Source organism: Mytilus trossulus, chromosome 11 (assembly GCF_036588685.1).
Source record: "Mytilus trossulus isolate FHL-02 chromosome 11, PNRI_Mtr1.1.1.hap1, whole genome shotgun sequence".
NCBI classification, from domain to species: Eukaryota; Metazoa; Mollusca; class Bivalvia; order Mytilida; family Mytilidae; genus Mytilus; species Mytilus trossulus.
The window spans coordinates 9400213-9423700 of record NC_086383.1 but is presented as its reverse complement, the minus strand read 5'-3'; the positions used below and the strand labels follow the sequence as shown (position 1 = coordinate 9423700).

Here is a 23488-nt window from a genome sequence, read left to right as displayed (position 1 = left end):
GCCGGTTTTGGTCTGAAATTTCAAGTTCATCTGACGAAAGATTTTGAACACTTTTTAAACCGTTAAATATAAATAAAATTGAGAATGGAAATGGAAATGGGGAATGTGTCAAAGATACAACAACCCGACCATAGAAAAAAAAAAAACAGCAGAAGGTCACCAACAGGTCTTCAAAGTAGCGAGAAATTCCCACACCCGGCGGCGTCCTTCAGCTTGCCCCTAAAATATGTATACTAATTCCGTGATATTGAACGCCATACTAATTTCCAAATTGTAAACAAGAAACTAAAATTAAAATGAAACAAGACTAACAAAGGCCAGAGGCTCATGACTTGGAACAGGCGCAAAAATGCGGCGGGGTTAAACATGTTTGTGAGATCTCAACCCTCCCCTATACTTCTAGCCAATGTAGAAAAGTAAACACATAACAATACGTACCTTAAAATATAGTTCAAGGGAAGTCCGAGTCTGTTGTCAAAAGATGTAACCAAAGAAAAAAAAATTATATTTCAATTGATTCCTTTTTTTTTTGTGAAGGATTTTAACTTATTCACTCATACAAAAAACGCTCTGATTCAGCTTAAATATGAAAAACATATATCAAATATGCCAAAAACTGTCACTTTTCATATGGTTTTGTCAAAAATGCAAGTGGCCGCATCTGTGTTCATCCTCGACCTTTATATATATATGTTATGTATTATCATTAGACACAACTTGCATTTCAATATCAAGAATGAACATGAATGCGGCCACTTTCATTTAAGACGAAAACCGTCTAAAATTTAACTAAAATGCTGAGATTGTGAAGATTTCAGTAATTTAGCATGAATTAATGATGCAAGTATCCTATATATGTGCATTGTAATGCCAAAAACAGCCCAAATTTATGTAGCAGAGGCATTATACCTTCCAAAAAATAACTAAAATATTATATTCAAACAATTTTGTGAAACTGCAATGTTTTGGGGCCTAAACGGGGTCTTACTGTACCTACTCCTTTACTTCCAACAATAATGATGTTATTCACAGCCTTATCAGTCGGAACTATAACAAATTCCTTGACTAATTCTTTCAGCTTTTGTTTGATACAAAAAATAGTGCTATTGTCGAATTAAATATTCTTTAAACTGTTAAATACCAATATCAACTATGTACATGTTCATTTCTGATTTAAAAAAAGTATACAAAGATTTTTTTGTCTGATTTTTCTCGTTTAATCCATTTCGAGCAGCAAGAACGTAGTGAGTCATGGATGAAAATATAACACTCATTCCAATTAATTATAGACGGAGGAGGATTTCAGGGTCTTAGCTCATCTGTTGTTTTATAAACTCACCAGTAGTAACATCAACCCTGTGGTTGTAAAAACTCACCAAAGACCACCAGTAGTGGCATCTACCATGTGGTTGTGAAAACTCACCAAAGACCATCAGTAGTGGCATCAACTCTTGATTGTTTAAAACTCGACAAGGACCACAAGCAGTGTCATCAACCCCGTGGTTGTTAAAACTCACAAAAGAGCATCAACTCTGTGGTTGTATAAACTCACCAAAGACTACCAGTAGTGGCATCAACTCTTGATTGTTAAAAAACTGGACTAGGACCACAAGCATTGTCATCAACCCCGTGGTTGTTAAAACTCACAAAAGAGCATCAACTCTGTGGTTGTAAAAATTCACCAAAGACCACCAGTAGCGGCATCAATTCTTGATTGTTAAAAACTCAACAAAGACCACCAGTAGTGGCATCAACAATGTGGTTGTTAAAAACTCAACAAAGACCACCAGTAGTGGCATCTACCATGTGGTTGTTAAAACTCAACAAAGACCACCAGTATTGGAATAAATCATTGGTTGTTAAACTCAACAAAGACCACCAGCAGTGGTATCAACCCTGTGGTTGTAAATACTCACAAAGACCACCAGAGTTGGTATCGACCCTTGATTGTTAAAAACTCAACCAGGACCACAAGCATTGTCATCAACCCCGTGGTTGTTAAAACTCAACAAAGACCACCAGTAGTGGAATAAATCATTGGTTGATAAACTCAACAAAGACCACCAGCAGTGGTATCAACCCTATGGTTGTAAAAACTCACAAAGACCACCAGAGTTGGTATCAACCCTTGATTGTTAAAAACTCAACCAGGACCACAAGCATTGTCATCAACCCCGTGGTTGTTAAAACTCACCAAAAGAGCACCAACAGTGGTATCAACCCTGTGGTTGTAAAAACTCAACAAAGACCACCAGTAGTGGCATCAACCCTGTGGTTGTAAAAACTCAACAAAGACCACCAGTATTGGCATAAATCATTGGTTGTTAAAACTCAACAAAGACCACAAGCAATGTCATCAACCCCGTGGTTGTTGAAACTCACCAAAGACCACCAGAAGGGCATCTACCATGTGGTTGTGAAAACTCACCAAAGACCATCAGTAGTGAAATCAACTCTTGATTGTTAAAAACTCGACAAGGACCACAAGCAGTGTCATCAACCCCGTGGTTGTTAAAACTAACAAAAGAGCATTAACTCTGTGGTTGTATAAACTCACCAAAGACTACCAGTAGTGGCATCAACTCTTGATTGTTAAAAAACTGGACTAGGACCACAAGCATTGTCATCAACCCCGTGGTTGATAAAACTCACAAAAGAGCTTCAACTCTGTGGTTGTATAAACTCATCAAAGACCACCAGTAGCGTCATCAATTCTTGATTGTTAAAAACTCAACAAAGACCACCAGTAGTGGCATCAACCATGTGGTTGTTAAAAACTCAACAAAGACCACCAGTAGTGGCATCAACCCTGTGGTTGTAAAAACTCAACAAAGACCACCAGTAGTGGCATCAACCATGTGGTTGTGAAAACTCAACAAAGACTACCAGAAGTGGCATCAACCATGTGGTTGTTAAAAACTCAACAAAGACCACCAGTAGTGGCATCAACCCTATGGTTGTAAAAACTCAACAAAGACCACCAGTATTGGCATAAATCATTGTTATTAAACTCAACAAAGACCAAAAGCAGTGGTATCAACCCTGTGGTTGTAAAAACTCACAAAGACCACCAGTGTTGGTATCAACCCTTGATTGTTAAAAACTCAACAAGGACCACAATCAGTGTCATCAACCCCGTGGTTGTTAAAACTCAACAAAGACCACAAGCAGTGTCATCAACCCCATGGTTATTAAAACTCACCAAAGAGCACCAACAGTGGAATCAACCCTGTGGTTGTAAAAACTCTACAAAGACCACCAGTAGTGGCATCAATTCTTGATTGTTAAACCCTCGACAAGGACCACAAGCAGTGTCATCAGCCCCGTGGCTTTTGGGAATTTTGGATCCTCAATGCTCTTCAACTTCGTACTTGTTTGGCTTTAAAAATATTTTGATATGAGCGTCACTGACAAAAGACTGATGAGTCTTATGTAGACGAAACGCGCGTCTGGCGTACTAAATTATAATCTTGGTACCTTTGATAACTATTTACACCACTGCATCGATACCACTTCTGGTGGACGTTTCGTCCCCGAGGGTATCACCAGCCCAGTAGTCAGCCGTTTTCGGTGTTGACATGAATATCAATTATTTGGTTACTTTTATAACTTTACTGAATATAAAACTTTGAATTTTCGAAAAACTAAGGATTTTCTTATTCCAGGAATAGATTAACTCAGCCATATTTGGCACAACTTTTTGGAATTTTGGATCCTCAATGCTCTTCAACTTCGTACTTGTTTGCATTGGCTTTATAAATATTTTGATATGAGCGTCACTGATGAGTCTTATGTAGACGAAACGCGCGTCTGGCGTACTAAATTATAATCCTAGTACCTTTGATAACTATTGTTAAAACTCACCAAAGACCACCAGTAGTGGCATAAATTATTGGTTGTTAAACTCACAAAGACCACCATGGTTGGTATCAACCCTGTGGTCGTGAAAACTCAACAAAGACCACCAGCAGTGGTATCAACTCTTGATTGTAAAAAACTAACCAAAGACCACAAGTAGTGGCATAAATCAGGTAACCCATAAATCATTGGTTGCAAAACTCAACAAAGACCACCAGTAGTGGCATCAATCCTGTGGTTGTGAAAACTCACCAAAGACCAGCAGCAGTGGCATCAATCATGTGGTTTTGAAAACTCATCAAAGACCAGCAGCAGTGGCATCAATCATGTGGTTGTAAAAACTTATTAAAGACCTTTTTTCAAGTAGTCACCAATACTTAAAAATGAAATCAAGGACAATCGACATGTGGTAGAAGAAAATTTCATATTATAAGGCATATATATATACAAAGTATGAAGCATCCAGGTCTTATAACTTCAAAAGTATAAAGCTATTTAGTAGTAATTAAGTTAATGCTACGACTGTCGTCAGTCACTATTCCTTCATTTCAGAATGCCTGTACCAAGTCAGGAATATGACAGCTGTTGTTCATTCGATTGATGTGTTTTATCATTTGATTTTGTTATTTAATAAGGGACTTTCCGTTTTGAATTTTTCTCAAGAGTTAAGTATTTTAGTTATTTTTCTTTTTTCCTATGTTTAACTTTCTGCAACAGAATATAGTTCATTACAAACACTCATCATGTTTAATCCACCATTTTCTACATTTAAAAATGCCTGTACCAAGTCAGGAATATCACAGTTGTCTCCCCTTCATTTTTATGTGTTTTGACGTTTGATTTTGCTATGATTAGGAATTTTTCCTTTTGAATTTTTATAGTTCAATATTTTTGTGATATTACTTTTCACCAAAGATAAAGAAAACATTATAAACTTTATATTTAATCTACAGACAAAACATCTGGCACTACATTTCAATCAACAGAAATGTTGTTATCACAGAAAATACAATCACATTTGATTTAAAGTAGAGACAATTTCAACTCATATCAATTTTATATCATTTTCACATGATCCACATTTCATTCCATGTAACTGACAATTTCAACTCATATAAGATTTTTTAGTACAACTGGTGTATAAATATAGATTCTTACACTGCAACAAGTGTATTACGATATTTCTCCACTCGAGACAGTTAAATTTTATTATTTAAAGCGCCAGGCTTGCCGAGCCCTTTAAATAATAAAATGTGACTGTCGAGAGTGGAGAAATATCGTAATACCCGAGTTATAGTGTCGGAATCTGTATCTCTAATGCTTTAATCGTTCTTTTTCAAAGATTTGCAGAAAATTGTGCTATTGATATGCGACGTCATCAGACAATGTCGCCTTTTTTCATGACGTCACAATAGGAAAATTGAGAAGAAAACAAAACATTTTTACCTCATAATCAAATTTCGACTAATCATTTGCCGAGAACAGATTCTTCACTAGTGAGAAGAAATATTTTTCTCACACCGGTCAGGAAATGTGAAAATAGTACAAAAATTAGAGAAATATTATATGATAACTTTTTATCAATTATTTGACATTATCAGTCATATAAACATGATAAATGTAGGTGAAATGTAAAAATAATCAAATGGAAAAATAACTTTAACATGTTTACGAAAATGAAAAAAAAAATGATTTCTTTTTATAATCTTAACAAATCAGTTACTTCAGAATATAATTTTGATGAAAATATTAAGTAAAACACATTTTTTTCTCAAAAATATTTCATTAATTTAAAAAATTTATTAATTTCAAAACATTAAAAAATAATTGCTTAGCTAATAAAATGAAAGCATGGAGTCTTCTCAAAATCGAAATCTTTAAAGTAAATTGCAAAATGTTAAATGTAAAATGTGTATTATTACATTGTAGCTTACACAACCCTGTAATAAATCAAACAAAAAAGTTCATTATGTGATATTATAACAAAATATATAGCATCCACAACAAATACTTCAGCATAATGTCCAAATATTGTTTACAAATAAAGAATCAGGAATGTTTATTACTGTATTTGGCTCAAATTTCCATTAATTTTACATCACATAATCAAACAGAAAAATATATATAACTTTCATATAATTAGACAATAAATGAGTTGCAATGTCAATCATGATTATAAATCTCAGCTAAAACTGACTGATATATTAAAATAGTGGAAAAAATATTCCAAATATTTTTTCTTGTTTTAAATATAAATCATTTCTTGCACATTTTTATTTTTTCAATTAGTGTATTCTTCCAAAATATATTGTGTTGGGGAAATCAGAGTGAGATTTCATTTTGAGGCATGAAAAATTGATTCAAAATTAAAAAAAATCTTTCTTTTAAACTATACATTAGTGTTGTAACAATTCAAAATATTTTTTTTGTAATGTATTCAGAGCCAAAAAACTAGAGTTCAAAAACTTACAATAACAAGGTCAACATCAGAAACCTTCCATGTCAATTTGAACAGCAAACAAGTCACAACCCTCAATTTATTTTACAAATTGTATATAAATATCTCTATATAAGATTTAAAATATAAATAAACAAAACTTAATTAAAAGTTATTTCAATAAAAATAAAATCACAAATCACAACCTTGTTTTTATCAATGAAAAATATCACAATCATTTTTTTAAATGAGCAAATTTACAATACATTGAGTTTGTATCAGCAATATTTGTGGACGGGTGCGATTAAAAATGAGGTCAATATTTCAAAATATTGAGTTCGTATCAGCAATGTGTGTAGATGGGTACAATTAAAAAATAAAGTAAAATTTACAATATATTGAGTTTGTATCAGAAATATTTGTGGACGGGTATGATTAAAAATAAGGTACATTAAAATACATTTTCTGGAATACAATTTAGCTCAGCAGAACATTTCATACCTTAGTTGTCAATAGAAATCCTACAAGGACAATTTATTTAAAAAATAAGTACATATTTTATGAAAAAAAAAAGAAATGCAACCTTAAATTCCATTAATGGAGTATTGAAACTTTCACTGCATTGAGTTAAGACGCTATCTGGTTATCATAAATATATTAAAACCTAGTAAAACTTATTCTCCCTATCTAGCATTATTTAATGATAAAAATATATCTATTATTAACATGATTAACATAAAAAGTAAAAGTAAAAATAAAAAATTATAAATTCTGGACGGAAACTTATAATTCATAAATATATAAAAAAGTTGTATAATAAATATAAACTGACGCAGTGTTGGAATGAAATATAACATTCATGAACAGTTTTCAGACTTCCAAAAGTTGCCTTAAAATTGTTGGAATTTTATAAGTTATCTCTATTGTTATAAATCAAGTTTTCATGGGAACAGATTCAATTCATGAACAGGATTTTAGGAGGTACCATACAATTAAAGACTTTATATATAGATTTTTGTTATTAGTCCAGTTAACAGAATAGAACCAGTATATACAATATTACAATATTACTTATCATATACTAAACATAATAAATGTCATTTGCTAAGAATGTTTTGACATCTTTCAATAATATACATTCATTTCTAAGTTCTTTAAGTCCTTTAAATAGTGTACCTCCTTAAGAATATAAATCAAAAACATATTACTGTAAATTCAGAAATTATTATGTGCATTAATTATAAAAGCAATTTTGTCATTTCATAATATAATGAGATTTTGCGATATTGCGAAAAATCCTTTTATTAATATAAAATATTTCGAAATGCAAGTTTAATCATTGTGATTATAACCCTGTCACATTTTTTGCAATAATTTCTGAATTTACAGTACTTTATAAAATTCTCATAATCTTAATTAATTATACATAAAACCTATAAAATGATGACTAGTTTCTACATGTAGCTAAAACAATTAAAGCCAAAGCTACCAACACCAAAGTCTTGACCATGCTACATCCTTATAACAAATCTTTTCTGTTTATAATTCTTATAATGTTGTCCTTTGACCTAAATAACTATATTTTAACACTTTTTTCTTCAAAAATTTGAAATTATAAATATTTTGTGCCAACAGCTACACCATCCAAAGTAATATGTCTTGCAAAAATCTCTGTATAGTTCATGTGGCCTTAACAGATAGTTTATATGCACCAAAAGTAACAATCAGTCATGGATAGAGATGGTGGCACGACAAGACTTTTGTTAAAACTTAAGGGTAAACATATTCCTAATAGATTTACAATTACTGCAAATCAAATGAACCAAGTTATCTTGTTTTGATTAGTCACTACCTTTTATAAGCAAGAAATATCAATAAAATATTTCATATCTAATGTTTTGGCAAAACTTCACATTAAGGCAAAAGTCACAAGTCTTATTTGAGAGTAGACACCATTTTGTCTGGGGCTAGTTGCTTTATTAAGTCCAAGGTAGTTCAGAATCTTCTGTGTTTTATCGGAGATACTACTTCAGAGAAGACACCATTTTGTCTGAGCTAGCCGCTTTATTAAGTCCAAGATAATTCCGAATCTCTTCCTGTGTTTTCTCAGAGATTTTATTTCCTGGCATGACAGTGATATCTAAAATGGTGGTGTTACATTTAACCAGATCAATAAGCAGCCGTCCTCCTTCATCAGAGATACCAGTTGACTCAAGGTCAAGTGTTTGTAGATTGGTATTGATCTTCAAACTATTGACAAGGGCAGCAACTCCTTCATCCCCAATCTTATTGAAATCAAGGGTTAATGATTGAAGAGTTCTGTTCCTTTTTAAAGCTTTTGACAATCTTTTCCAGCCGGTGTATGAGACTTTTGAATTTCCATTTAAGTTCAGAGTCGTCAAACCAGAATCGTTTTCCAGAAGATGAGCAACATGCCCCATTCCTTCATCTCCGATCTCTGTATCTCCTAAATCCAGTTCCCTCAGTACATGATGTTTGGTTGTCTCCCTTGTTTTGGCTCCATCTACTTCCTGTTCTTCCATTTTGTTTTGATTAGAAGCCTGTTTGATGTCAAGGATACCATTAACTAACTGCTTCACACCATCATCTCCAAGAGGATTGCCATGTAACCTGAAATTAAATAAAACAGTTCAAGCTAAAGTTATAATTTTTTAAGTCTGCGACCCGATAATGATTTTATATCATTTAAAACAGAAAGTGTAATGCATACATCAATCTACATCGTAAAGTTTTTAAGAAAAATCTTTGGATTTGAATTTGAAATTTTATGATTTCAAGACAAATTCTGTTTTTCACAGACTCATGATATGCTTTCTATATAACAATGAACCTATAAGAAAGAATCCAATCATTTAATTATGGAAAAAAATATAAGGGCCATTTTTTTTTAATCTCACATATAACTCAATGAGTCAAATATGTATGTAAAATTTCAAAATCTGTTATATAGCCAATTACGTCCTCGACCTTAAGGCAAACCCTCTTCTGACCTACAATTATTTAAAAAATATTTAAAAACTAAGCAGTAGCAGATCCAGGATAAGACTTAAAGGGTATGATCACCCAGCTTCCAACCTTACATAAATGTTTTTAGTTAGCTCTGCTTGCAGAAGACTAATCAGTTTAGTGGAATTACGCTACATTTTGGAATTCCTTACAGAAAATGTGTATACTTACAGAAGTATCAGTATTGATGGTTTGACCTTGCCCTTGCTAAGTGTATACTTACAGAAGTATCTGTATTGATGGTTTGTCCTTGCCCTTGCTAAGTGTATACTTACAGAAGTATCTGTATTGATGGTTTGTCCTTGCCCTTGCTAAGTGTATACTTACAGAAGTATCTGTATTGATGGTTTGTCCTTGCCCTTGCTAAGTAAATACTTACAGAAGTATCTGTATTGATGGTTTGTCCTTGCCCTTGCTAAGTGTATACTTACAGAAGTATCTGTATTGATGGTTTGTCCTTGCCCTTGCTAAGTGTATACTTACAGAAGTATTTGTATTGATGGTTTGTCCTTGCCCTTGCTAAGTGTATACTTACAGAAGTATCTGTATTGATGGTTTGTCCTTGCCCTTGCTAAGTGGTTACTTACAGAAGTATCTGTATTGATGGTTTGTCCTTGCCCTTGCTAAGTGGTTACTTACAGAAGTATCTGTATTGATGGTTTGTCCTTGCCCTTGCTAAGTGTATACTTACAGAAGTATCTGTATTGATGGTGTGTCCTTGCCCTTGCTAAGTGTATACTTACAGAAGTATCTGTATTGATGGTTTGTCCTTGCCCTTGCTAAGTGTATACTTACAGAAGTATCTGTATTGATGGTTTGTCCTTGTCCTTGCTAAGTGTATACTAACAGAAGTATCTGTATTGATGGTTTGTCCTTGCCCTTGCTAAGTGTATACTTACAGAAGTATCTGTATTGATGGTTTGTCCTTGCCCTTGCTAAGTGTATACTAACAGAAGTATCTGTATTGATGGTTTGTTCTTGCCCTTGCTAAGTGTATACTTACAGAAGTATCTGTATTGATGGTTTGTCCTTGCCCTTGCTAAGTGTATACTTACAGAAGTATCTGTATTGCTGGTTTGTCCTTGCCCTTGCTAAGTGTATACTTACAGAAGTATCTGTATTGATGGTGTGTCCTTGCCCTTGCTAAGTGTATACTTACAGAAGTATTTGTATTGATGGTGTGTCCTTGCCCTTGCTAAGTGTATACTTACAGAAGTATTTGTATTGATGGTGTGTCCTTGCCCTTGCTAAGTGTATACTTACAGAAGTATTTGTATTGATGGTTTGTCCTTGCCCTTGCTAAGTGTATACTTACAGAAGTATCTGTATTGATGGTGTGTCCTTGCCCTTGCTAAGTGTATTCTTACAGAAGTATCTGTATTGATGGTTTGTCCTTGCCCTTGCTAAGTGTATACTTACAGAAGTATCTGTATTGCTGGTTTGTCCTTGCCCTTGCTAAGTGTATACTTACAGAAGTATTTGTATTGATGGTGTGTCCTTGCCCTTGCTAAGTGTATACTTACAGAAGTATTTGTATTGATGGTGTGTCCTTGCCCTTGCTAAGTGTATACTTACAGAAGTATCTATATTGATGGTTTGTCCTTGCCCTTGCTAAGTGTATACTTACAGAAGTATCTGTATTGATGGTTTGTCCTTGCCCTTGTTAAGTGTATACTTACAGAAGTATCTGTATTGATGGTTTGTCCTTGCCCTTGCTAAGTGTATACTTACAGAAGTATTTGTATTGATGGTGTGTCCTTGCCCTTGCTAAGTGTATACTTACAGAAGTATCTGTATTGATGGTTTGTCCTTGCCCTTGCTAAGTGTATACTTACAGAAGTATTTGTATTGATGGTTTGTTCTTGCCCTTGCTAAGTGTATACTTACAGAAGGATCTGTATTGATGATTTGTCCTTGCCCTTGCTAAGTGTATACTTACAGAAGTATCTGTATTGATGGTTTGTCCTTGCCCTTGCTAAGTGTATACTTACAGAAGTATCTGTATTGATGGTTTGTCCTTGCCCTTGCTAAGTGTATACTTACAGAAGTATCTGTATTGATGGTTTGTCCTTGCCCTTGCTAAGTGTATACTTACAGAAGTATCTGTATTGATGGTTTGTCCTTGCCCTTGCTAAGTGTATTCTTACAGAAGTATCTGTATTGATGGTTTGTCCTTGCCCTTGCTAAGTGTATACTTACAGAAGTATTTGTATTGATGGTTTGTCCTTGCCCTTGCTAAATGTATACTTACAGAAGTATCTGTATTGATGGTTTGTCCTTGCCCTTGCTAAGTGTATACTTAAAAAAGAAGTATCTGTATTGATGGTTTGTCCTTGCCCTTGACAAGTGTATACTTACAGAAGTATTTGTATTGATGGTGTGTCCTTGCCCTTGCTAAGTGTATACTTACAGAAGTACCTGTATTGATGGTGTGTCCTTGCCCTTGCTAAGTGTATACTTACAGAAGTATCTGTATTGATGGTTTGTCCTTGCCCTTGCTAAGTGTATACTTACAGAAGTATCTGTATTGATGGTGTGTCCTTGCCCTTGCTAAGTGTATACTTACAGAAGTATCTGTATTTATGGTTTGTCCTTGCCCTTGCTAAGTGTATACTTACAGAAGTATCTGTATTGATGGTGTGTCCTTGCCCTTGCTAAGTGTATACTTACAGAAGTATCTGTATTGCTGGTTTGTCCTTGCCCTTGCTAAGTGCATACTTACAGAAGTATCTGTATTGATGGTTTGTCCTTGCCCTTGCTAAGTGTATACTTACAGAAGTATCTGTATTGATGGTGTTTGTCCTTGCCCTTGCTAAGTGTATACTTACAGAAGTATCTGTATTGATGGTTTGTCCTTGCCCTTGCTAAGTTTATACTTACAGAAGTATCTGTATTGATGGTGTTTGTCCTTGCCCTTGCTAAGTGTATACTTACAGAAGTATCTGTAATGATGGTTTGTCCTTGCCCTTGCTAAGTGTAATCTTACAGAAGTATCTGTATTGATGGTTTGTCCTTGCCCTTGCTAAGTGTATACTTACAGAAGTATCTGTATTGATGGTTTGTCCTTGCCCTTGCTAAGTGTATACTTACAGAAGTATCTGTATTGCTGGTTTGTCCTTGCCCTTGCTAAGTGCATACTTACAGAAGTATCTGTATTGATGGTTTGTCCTTGCCCTTGCTAAGTGTATACTTACAGAAGTATCTGTATTGATGGTGTTTGTCCTTGCCCTTGCTAAGTGTATACTTACAGAAGTATCTGTATTGATGGTTTGTCCTTGCCCTTGCTAAGTGTATACTTACAGAAGTATCTGTATTGATGGTTTGTCCTTGCCCTTGCTAAGTGTATACTTACAGAAGTATCTGTATTGATGGTTTGTCCTTGCCCTTGCTAAGTGTATACTTACAGAAGTATCTGTATTGATGGTTTGTCCTTGCTCTTACTATGTGTATACTTACAGAAGTATCTGTATTGATGGTTTGTCCTTGCCCTTGCTAAGTGTATACTTACAGAAGTATTTGTATTGATGGTGTGTCCTTGCCCTTGCTAAGTGTATACTTACAGAAGTATCTGTATTGCTGGTTTGTCCTTGCCCTTGCTAAGTGTATACTTACAGAAGTATCTATATTGATGGTTTGTCCTTGCCCTTTCTAAGTGTATACTTACAGAAGTATCTGTATTGCTGGTTTGTCCTTGCCCTTGCTAAGTGTATAATTACAGAAGTATCTGTATTGCTGGTTTGTCCTTGCCCTTGTTAAGTGTATACTTACAGAAGTATCTGTATTTATGGTGTGTCCTTGCCCTTGCTAAGTGTATACTTACAGAAGTATCTGTATTGATGGTTTGTCCTTGCCCTTGCTAAGTGTATACTTACAGAAGTATTTGTATTGATGGTTTGTCCTTGCCCTTGCTAAGTGTATACTTACAGAAGGATCTGTATTGATGGTTTGTCCTTGCCCTTGCTAAGTGTATACTTACAGAAGTATCTATATTGATGGTTTGTCCTTGCCCTTGCTAAGTGTATACTTACAGAAGTATCTGTATTGATGGTTTGTCCTTGCCCTTGCTAAGTGTATACTTACAGAAGTATCTGTATTGATGGTTTGTCCTTGCCCTTGCTAAGTGTATACTTACAGAAGTATCTGTATTGCTGGTTTGTCCTTGCCCTTGCTAAGTGTATACTTACAGAAGTATCTGTATTGATGGTTTGTCCTTGCCCTTGCTAAGTGTATACTTACAGAAGTATCTGTATTGATGGTTTGTCCTTGCCCTTGCTAAGTGTATTCTTACAGAAGTATCTGTATTGATGGTTTGTCCTTGCCCTTGCTAAGTGTATACTTACAGAAGTATTTGTATTGATGGTTTGTCCTTGCCCTTGCTAAATGTATACTTACAGAAGTATCTGTATTGATGGTTTGTCCTTGCCCTTGCTAAGTGTATACTTAAAAAAGAAGTATCTGTATTGATGGTTTGTCCTTGCCCTTGACAAGTGTATACTTACAGAAGTATTTGTATTGATGGTGTGTCCTTGCCCTTGCTAAGTGTATACTTACAGAAGTATCTGTATTGATGGTGTGTCCTTGCCCTTGCTAAGTGTATACTTACAGAAGTATCTGTATTGATGGTTTGTCCTTGCCCTTGCTAAGTGTATACTTACAGAAGTATCTGTATTGATGGTGTGTCCTTGCCCTTGCTAAGTGTATACTTACAGAAGTATCTGTATTGATGGTTTGTCCTTGCCCTTGCTAAGTGTATTCTTACAGAAGTATCTGTATTGATGGTGTGTCCTTGCCCTTGCTAAGTGTATACTTACAGAAGTATCTGTATTGATGGTGTGTCCTTGCCCTTACTAAGTGTATACTTACAGAAGTATTTGTATTGATGGTTTGCCTGATAAAACTTCTACCAGCTTGTCTGCAGACCCAGACCTCAACTTGTTAAGGTTAAAGTTCAACATCTGTAAATAAAGTATGAACTATTAGTCAATAGAATGTCACATTCAATTATGAGGTTCCTGATTGGCTTTCAGAATATACAGAAAAAATATTGGACAAAACGTGTACGGCAAAAAAAAAAGGATTAGCAAATAACTCCAAAGTCACTTCAAAAAGGGGAAAGTTAATAAAACATGACAAATTTTTTAAATCAAATGTCAGACTGTATCAACCCATCAGAAAAAAAAAGTTAACTGTGATATTCCTACTTGGTACATGACATTTTTCAAAGAAAATGGTAGGTTGAACCAGATTTTATAGCTAGCTAAACCTTCAACTTGTATGTGCACAAATTAAAAAAAAAAAAAAAAAAAAAGTCATCTGCAATACAAATCAATGCAATGATTGACAAAATTTGGTGAGGTTCTAACTCACAAGCTAAGAGTGGACAGGCCACTGATAACCGTTGATAAACTACTTAGACCCCTGGACAGCGGAAGCCATAGGCAGTCTTTGGCCAGAGAGAATAACCAACCTACATCAGGCAATTCTTGTCACATAGGATGCAAGGGTTAGAAACTCAGTATCCCCTTTCCCAGTAAGGTCCATCTATAAAGGAAACAAAAATAACTAGTTGTTTTGAATGAACACAAGACATTAACTGTATACAACTAACATACCAGTGGTTTAGATTCTGTAGTTTTCATGGCATCAGCTATGGCTGTAAACTTCTCATCATCAATCCCAGAATTCCTTAGGCAGACAGATTGTAAATTATCTCCCTTAGATAGGACATCACAAATTTCTGTTACCTAAACAAACAAAACAAAAAGCCTTTACGCATATTTAAAAATAAAAATCCAATATTAATTGTATCATCATCTGTATTCATATGCAGATATGCAGGGTGATTCCTGAAAAAAATGTTAGAAGGGGTATAATCAGAACACATACAGTTATGCATTTGAAAGTTTGGTTAAGTTGAGAATTTTGTATTCATGAATCTTGAACTATGGACAATGACAGAAAATAACACTTTGATTAGCATTTATAATTCATTTTTAAAGTATTAGCTTAATTATGCATGGTCTTATTTAAAAATTCATACTGTTTATCATTAAAAATATTTCAAACAAGAATGTGTCCATAGTACACAGATGCCCCACTTCTTGAAATTGGGGTAAAAACTTTAATTTGGCATTTAAATTAGAAAGATCATATTATAGGGAACATGCGTACTAAGTTTCAAGTTGAATGGACTTTAACTTCATCAAAAACTACCTTGACCAAAAACTTTAACCTGAACTTTGCACTATCATTTTCTATGTTCAGTGAACAGTGAAATTGGGGTAAACACTTTAATTTGGCATTAACATTAGAAAGATCATATCATGGGGAACATGTGTACTAAGTTTAAAATTGATTGGATTTTAACTTCATCAAAAACTACCTTTACCAAAAACTTTAACCTGAAGTGGGACGAATGGACGAACGGACAAACCGACGAACGGACGCACAGACGAACTGACGTACGGACCAGAAAACATAATGATTGTCTACTATCGTAGGTGGGACATAAAAAAAATCTAGTTGAATAAAATTCAGACCATGTTTGACTATTGCATACCTGTGAACTACTAAAGGCAATACTGATAGTTTTTTTTCAGTTTAATAAAATGTGCATCACGATTGACCATCTATTGCATACCTGTGAACTACTTAAGGCAATATTGTTGACTTCCAAATCTTTCTTGCCTTCAATTGAAGATAAAATAGATCCTTCCACTAACTGAGGTGGATTAATACCAATCTTGGTCAGAGTAGATTTCACTTCTGTGTGACTGGTAGCCAAGTTGTCAGGGTCGTTACCTGTAAAAACAAGTTTCAGAAAGACCTTATTTGTAGTTTCATAGAAAAATGTTGTACATGGCTATTATATCTTAGAATAAAGAAGAATTCAGAAAGCTGGAAATTGATGATTTAAAACAAGAATGTGTCCCAAGTACAAGGATAATCCATCTGCACCATCATTTTCTATGTTCAGTGGACTGTGAAAATGGGATAGAATCTTTAATTTGGCATTAAAATTAGAAAGATCATATCATAGGGAACATGTGTACTATGTGTATTTTGGGGCCCTTTATAGCTTGTTGTTCGGTGTGAGCCAAGACGAACTAATGGACAAACAAATTGGTGGACGAACGGATGCACAGACCAGAAAACATAATGCCCATAAATGAGGCATAAAAAAGACAGAAATTACAGACAAAGGCAGATATCATAGAAACTACCTTCACTTTGTCTTTTCTGAAAGATCAACTTGAACTTGCAGTGAGGTGAGTTTTATTGCTCTGTGTTCAAGGCCTAGTTGTGACTTTCAGATGAAAAACAGAAATTTTTATGCTTTTTATGTTTTTTTTGCTGTGCATGTACTGGTTTTGTGTCATGATGGATATGTATCCCTTGTCCTTTTTTTCTATAAAGTCAATTAATTAAATACATTATAATTCAAATATTAAATTTCTTTTTTTGGTTTTACCTCCATGCATATTGTCGTCTTCACTTTCACTGGCAAATATTGTTGTAGCTTTCATCTGTTCCCCTTCACTTTCACTGATAAATGGTTCTTCATTGATTATCTTCTCTTGATTGTCAACAGGTGGCGCTTCACTAACTGGAACATCTTCTTTGGTTAGGATTTCTTTCATTTTTTCTGCAAGAAGAAATAAATATATCTGAACAACTCTTAAACAAATAAAATTTTAAGGCCTTTTAGTTTTAAGGCTGACTATGCAGTATGGGTTTTGCTCATTGTTGAAGACTTTATGGTGACCTATAGTTTTCTGTGTCATTTGGTCTCTCATTGGCCATCATACCGCATAGAACACAAAAGGAAGAAAAGAATAAGGATAAACAGACTTAATGACTATGTGTGTGGTTAAATTAACAAAGAACCTTCTCCTTTTACTACAGAAAGCATTATATAACAGAAATACAGAAATACTGATATGAAGCGGAAATATCTATAATTAACTGAGAAGTCTTAAATGATGGTAATTAGCTATATATAGTCTTCATAATTTTAAATTTTCGCAGCAAAATCGGTACAACAGTGAATAGATTTCTGCTCTTTATAAGATGATTTAAAGATTAAGTGGGTTGGATTTAACCTTATTTTAAGCAACCCTTTATACGGTAAGAAATAAACTCATCATAGATACCAGGATTAAATTTTGAAATCAAGTCGGACTCGCCTTTGGTCTACAAGACTCATCAGTGACGCTCGACTCCATAAAAGTTAAAAAGGCCAAATGGTCCTAACAGAAAATCAGGCAAAACAATATTTGAGAAAAACTAAGATATTCTGACAGTTGCTGTACCTAACCTGAGTCGTAACTTTTTATTTTCTTCATTAGAAATAATAGGTCAATGAAGCTAAACTTAACAAATTTAAATGAAAAAGCTTTTCACAACATGAAATCTTATGTTTAATTATAACTATAAATATGAAAATACAAAGATGTGGTATGATTGACATTTTTTTCCAAATCATATTGCACTTTTAAGGTTATATATTGCACTATCAGAAAGGCCATATTGCACTTTTAAGGTTATATATTGCACTATCAGAAAGGCCATATTGCACTTTTAAGGTTATATATTGCACTATCAGAAAGGCCATATTGCACTTTTAAGGTTATATATTGCACTATCAGAAAGGCCATATTGCACACATACAACTATTGCATAGTAAAGTTAGTCTACAAGGAATGTTATGATGCTTAACAATTAAACCATAATTTGACTTAATTTTACATGTTCTACATTTAAAATAAAATATTACCTTTAATGAAAGCCGCAAAGTCTCCTGGATGTTTGAATATTAACTCCAGCCAATGGGAGAATTTGTTATATCATCTCCAGCCAATGAGAGAATTTGTTATATAAACTACAGCCAATGGGAGAATGTGTTATTTTGTTGTATGGAGTGAGATGGTTAGTTACAGTAAAGCCAACAGAAAGATGTATACAATACAAATACAATGTTGTTGTTGACAGTGCAAAGGTCAATGACAGTTGCAGTGCAGATAGTTCATTATTGGAAGGGCAGCAGCTGATATTACACATTAATAGGAAAGCATAAGTTAAAAATTGTGAGTTAGTGTATGGATATACACCCTAGAACAAGCAGTGATTATAAAATCAAAGGAAGGATTTTGACCCCATTTGCTTAAGGAATATTTTTTTGTGATTTTGAAAATAAAAAGAGAAAAAAATAATGTTTAGGCTAAGTTTGGAAAAAAATCTAAATAACAATGAGAAAAATTAAAATTTCATTTATAAAAAGATTTGAACTGATTTTTAAATAAATTACTTGAAACAATAATGAATAGCACAAACACAGGTTTAATGAAAGATGCGTAAAAACGGATACAAAGCACATATATATATATACAAATGCATTGGCGTGCAAGTGTTAAATTCTAACAGTTAAAGGCAAATGGCAATTTATGAAATCATTAAAAAAATAATTTGGACCTAATTAATATTATGAAATTTTAAAACGAAATTACTAATTATAATATCTAAAAATATTAAAATATGAATTCTACATCCCAATATTAAAAAAAAATAAAATGCATTCACTTATAAATACTCAATTGATTTTTATATTTTACTTGCCTACAATGTACAGACAAATACAAAGCACATCTCTACAACTCATTTTTGTGCAAGTTACGTCTCTTAACAATTATCATGAAAAAACTGTACAAACAGTCTGGGGCATTTATTCAAAAATATACAATAATACAAGTAAAAAACTGCAGACAAATGTGTCTCATCATAAATTTTTCTTCGATTTGAAAGATTTTTTCAAAATAAGACCAAAAATAATTAAATTGAATTTCAAAATGAATGCATTTATAAAACAAAACATCAACAAAAAGAGTGAAACATTGATCTACAAGGAGCAGAGAGAAAGGTGAAAGTTTTAGTAAAAACTCCATTTTTTTTTCTTAAGGCTGCTGTCCCTTCCCTGAAAATAGGAAAGAAACAAATGGTTAGCATTGGAACCTCTAAGCAATCTAGGATGTGTAATAAAGAATTCAAAAGAGGCAGGATATAAAGCAGATTATCTCCCTTTGGGATAATTCTTAATTGTTATCTACCTTTGGAAAAATTCTTTAAAAAAACTCTGATGTGAAATACATTTGATAGTTTGAAAATCCTTAACACGATTTCTCATATAATTAACAGTTGTGTTATTTGAACTTTGTTGATTCATTTTAACATTGTACCATTTAAAGCTGGTGTAATTTGAACTAAATTGATTCATTCAAAGCTGGTGTAATTATGACTAAGTTGATTCATGTCCAATATTTGTCCCATGTGGACTCATGTAACCAGTGTAATTTGGACTATTATTGATTCATATAACAACTTTTCTTTAGAGTCAATATTTGATAAAACTATAACTGTCTCAGATTATATTTGAAATGATGAGAGCTGTATGTTTTTATAGACGATCCCTATCAACTAAGAATTTATTATTTTCAGCAATACCTTTCTTGTACTCTAGCTACAAAATAACAATCGTCTAGCCTACTTTTATCTAGCTTATCTATTCGATTCAATTATTAGATCAAATCATTTTCCCACACTATTTTTTTTAAAAGCTCACTTTGCTGCATTTAAAAGATTGCTGAGATCAATGCAACAGCAACACAATTGGCTTCAGAATGAGTTTCATTGTAAGATATGACAGTGTACGTCAAGTTCATGTGTCTTTGGTAAAAAAATGTCTGCCTAAGTCAATGAGACAGCAACCCAACTGGTTTCAGATTGAATGTTCATTGTAAATTAGATGTATATGAACAATATCTGAATTCACTTTGACTTACCAGCAGTCTTTTGTTTATCTTCATCTTCACTGTCAGATGAATCAGAGGAGGAATCAGATGATGAGCCACTAGATGAATCATCTGTTGTTGTTGTCGTGTCTGAAATAGGTGTTTAAACATTTTATACAGAATAAAATATTATTAATGTAAAAGATGTGGTTTGATTGCCAGTGAGACAACTTTCCAAATGAAGTTTTTATAAGCGACTATAGACAAGGTTAGTGTAAAGGCAACTATGCAGTCTTAAACAATGATTAAAACCCACACTATATAGTGGACCATTAAAGGCCCAACATGAACCTATAATATATCTTCTTCAGAGTTATCTACCCTCTGTAACATGTATTCAGTGCAAATTACAACACACTATAGTTTTGTTGAATTAAAATCAAACTCATATTTCCACGTTAAGTAAACTGTGAAATGAGGATAAAAACTCATTTGATATCAATTTCAAAAAGTTTGAATATTAATTATAATGAGCATGTCTGCTAAGTTTCATGTTGATGTGACCTCAACTTCTTCCTAAACTTAGACCTAACCAAAATCTTAAACATGTGACTGTACAGGATTTGAATTGTAATTAAGGAATAACAGTACTGTAGTTGAAGAGTTGCCACCGTCAATTGTAGATTTGACGGTCGCAAATGCAGTTTTACTGGCGACGCGGAGCGGAGACAGTAAAACGGAGATTTGCGACCGTCAAATCAAAATTGACGGTGGCAACTCTTCAACTACAGTACTGTTATTCCGATTCTAATGCATTACAAATAGAAAAAAATACGATAAAACTTGAAAAAATGTCTAAATTTGTCAAATAAAAAAAATCTGCGAAACTTCATGAATAATTTTGGCACAAAGACGTCATGGCTAAACGTGACGTCATACAAACGAAAACTTACAAACTGGAGGTTATTACGTTACCTGTACGCTTCAAATTTGGATAAAATTACATTAAAACGGCAAATTCGAGGTAGGTGTTGTTTTATTTTTGAGTATATAGTAGTAATCGAACATTTGTTGATTCATCAATTCAAAATGGCGGGTCTCTCCTTAGTTACGCCTGGTCAACTGTGGATTTGACGGCAACTGTTAGCCAATGAAAAAAATTGTTACATCCAAATTGCATTAGAATTTTATATCTTTTATGATCAGTAAAATTGGAGAGAAATTTTCAATTTGATATATATATTTCAAAACATTCACATTTGAATAAACATGTGTATTTAGTAAGATGAAGATGTGACCACACAACTTCATAAAATATTACCATTACTCAAATGTTTTTACCTGATACTAGATTGATGAACAAATGTCCTCACAGAATAAGAAATAAAATGACCCTTAATATTTATAAATATCAAATTTTCAAAACTGTACCTTTTTTCTCCTCTTTTTTCTGTACCGGTTCTGTTTTCTGTACTACTTCTGTTTTTTGTACTTCCTCAGTGTTCTGAACTGGTACCTGTTTCTGACTCCTATCAGTTTCAGTCTCTGTTTCACTGCTACTGGTTCCACTAGAACTACTCGAGCTATTAGTAGTGCTCTTTTTCTCCTTTTCCTGGATAACAGATAATTTCTGTTTTTGTTGTTCTGTTTCCTTTTTAAGTTTTTCATTATCAGTTTCAGTCTCTGTGGCCGTACCAGTCTCAGTACCCGTTTCAGTTTCGCTGTCAGAACTTGAGCTTGATTCGTCAGTTTTTGTAGTAACAACATTAGCCTCTATTGGATGTGGTAGAGTGCTACCAGGACGAGGGGGTGTAATAGCCCTCGGTGTTTTTTCATTGTTACTTTCACTTTCAGAACTGCTAGAACTTGATTCCTTTTCTTCCTTTATAGCTTTAGTCTCGGGTGGAGTGATAGATTTGGGAGATTTTTGATCGGTGTCTGTAGTAGTTTCAGTTTCACTACTAGAACTATCTGATGACTTTTTGGGAGTTGAAGCAGGGGTTATTGATTTAACCACCTTTTTCTCAGCATCAGTTTCTGTCTCTGTATCACTACTAGAACTAGAACTAGATGAAACAGTCCTTGACCTTGGAGGTGTGACCTTAGCTGGAGATGGAGTCCTTGGAGGTGTGACCTTTGAACCTTTTTCTTTCTCTGTGTCTGTATCAGAATCACTGCTACTAGAGCTGGATGATGCTGGACGACTAACCTTTGGTGAAGCAACACGCTTTGGCGTAGATCTCTCTGACGCACTACTAGAGTCGCTGCTTCTTCTATTCCTTGTTGACTTTTGTTTCACAGCATCTCTCTGTTTCTCTGCCTCTACCTGTCTATTAGCTGCTTCAACATCTTTTTCATACATTTTAGAGTAACTGGGTGCCTCTGGAATATAATCCATTCTAGGAGTAGAATCTAGTCTTTCAATCGGTTTCCTCTTAGCATAAAGATCTCTCTTTTCTTTTTCTAGTCTTTCTTCTTCTCTCTTCCTTCTCTCCTCTTCCAGCTCTTGTTCTCTCCTTTTCTGATCAGCCAGCCTCTTTTCTTCTCTTACCCTAGATTCTTCTTCATGTCTTCTTCTTTCTTCATCTTCCTCCCGTCTTTTTCTCTCTATTTCTAATTGTTTCTGTTCTTCTTTCAATCTAGCTTCTTCCTCTTTTTTTCTCTCCTCTTCTCTTCGTTGATCAATACTGCTTTGGTGATCTTTCTTTCTTATCTCTTCCCTAGACAATTGCTTCTTGAATTTTCCCCTTCTTGAATCAGTAGATGATGATGAGGAAGAAGAAGAAGAAGACGATGATGACAACCTCCTTGCTGCACTTCTCTCAACATTGGGTTCACTTTGTGTTGTCACAACGGCAGCTTTTATCACTGTCTTTCTTTCTTCTTTTATCTCTTCTCTCGTAATTATCTCTTCTTTCATTGCTTCTCTCTTTCTATCTACTCTTATTACTTTATCTCTTTCTTCTTTTATCCTACAAAACATTAAAACATAAAGCTAATGTTTACCAGTCTTATGAATGTATTTACACTTTTGGTATTAAGCTGAATTTTGTCTCCATATGATCCTAGATCTGCTCTCAATAACCTTCCAACTTCAAGCAACAATCATCTTTCAATTGTGACAGCAATTATTTTTTAATTGTGATTTCAAAGATTATGGAAACCTGTTTTTTTTTTTAGGTTATGGTTGACAAATATGTATATCAGTGTAATTACATTTATTGTACAGTAAATTAAGATTTTCTTTCATGTACTTAATAATGAGATTGTTGAATAATGGAACAAAATGTGAAACTAATTATTTCTATATAATGCCATGTTGGATACAATCAATATCATGATTATCTCAAATAAGTTTTGCTATTAAATATATCCTGTCCAA

General features: G+C 33.8%; 1 protein-coding gene across 1 annotated transcript in view; it reads right to left on the bottom strand.

Annotated features, from left to right (window-relative positions):
• Positions 1 to 4785: 4785 nt before the first annotated feature.
• The window catches only part of LOC134689709 (microtubule-associated protein futsch-like), a 60537-nt gene continuing 41834 nt past the window's right edge, over positions 4786 to 23488 (bottom strand). Inside the window, exons 17-23 of the mRNA XM_063549674.1 lie at positions 21538 to 23078; positions 20158 to 20256; positions 16794 to 16967; positions 15963 to 16123; positions 14935 to 15066; positions 14186 to 14277; positions 4786 to 8926 (exon numbers count right to left, since the gene is read on the bottom strand). Coding sequence (XP_063405744.1) covers positions 8320 to 8926; positions 14186 to 14277; positions 14935 to 15066; positions 15963 to 16123; positions 16794 to 16967; positions 20158 to 20256; positions 21538 to 23078 — 2806 coding nt within the window. The 3' untranslated portion in view covers positions 4786 to 8319. The remainder of the gene's footprint in view (positions 8927 to 14185; positions 14278 to 14934; positions 15067 to 15962; positions 16124 to 16793; positions 16968 to 20157; positions 20257 to 21537; positions 23079 to 23488) is intronic.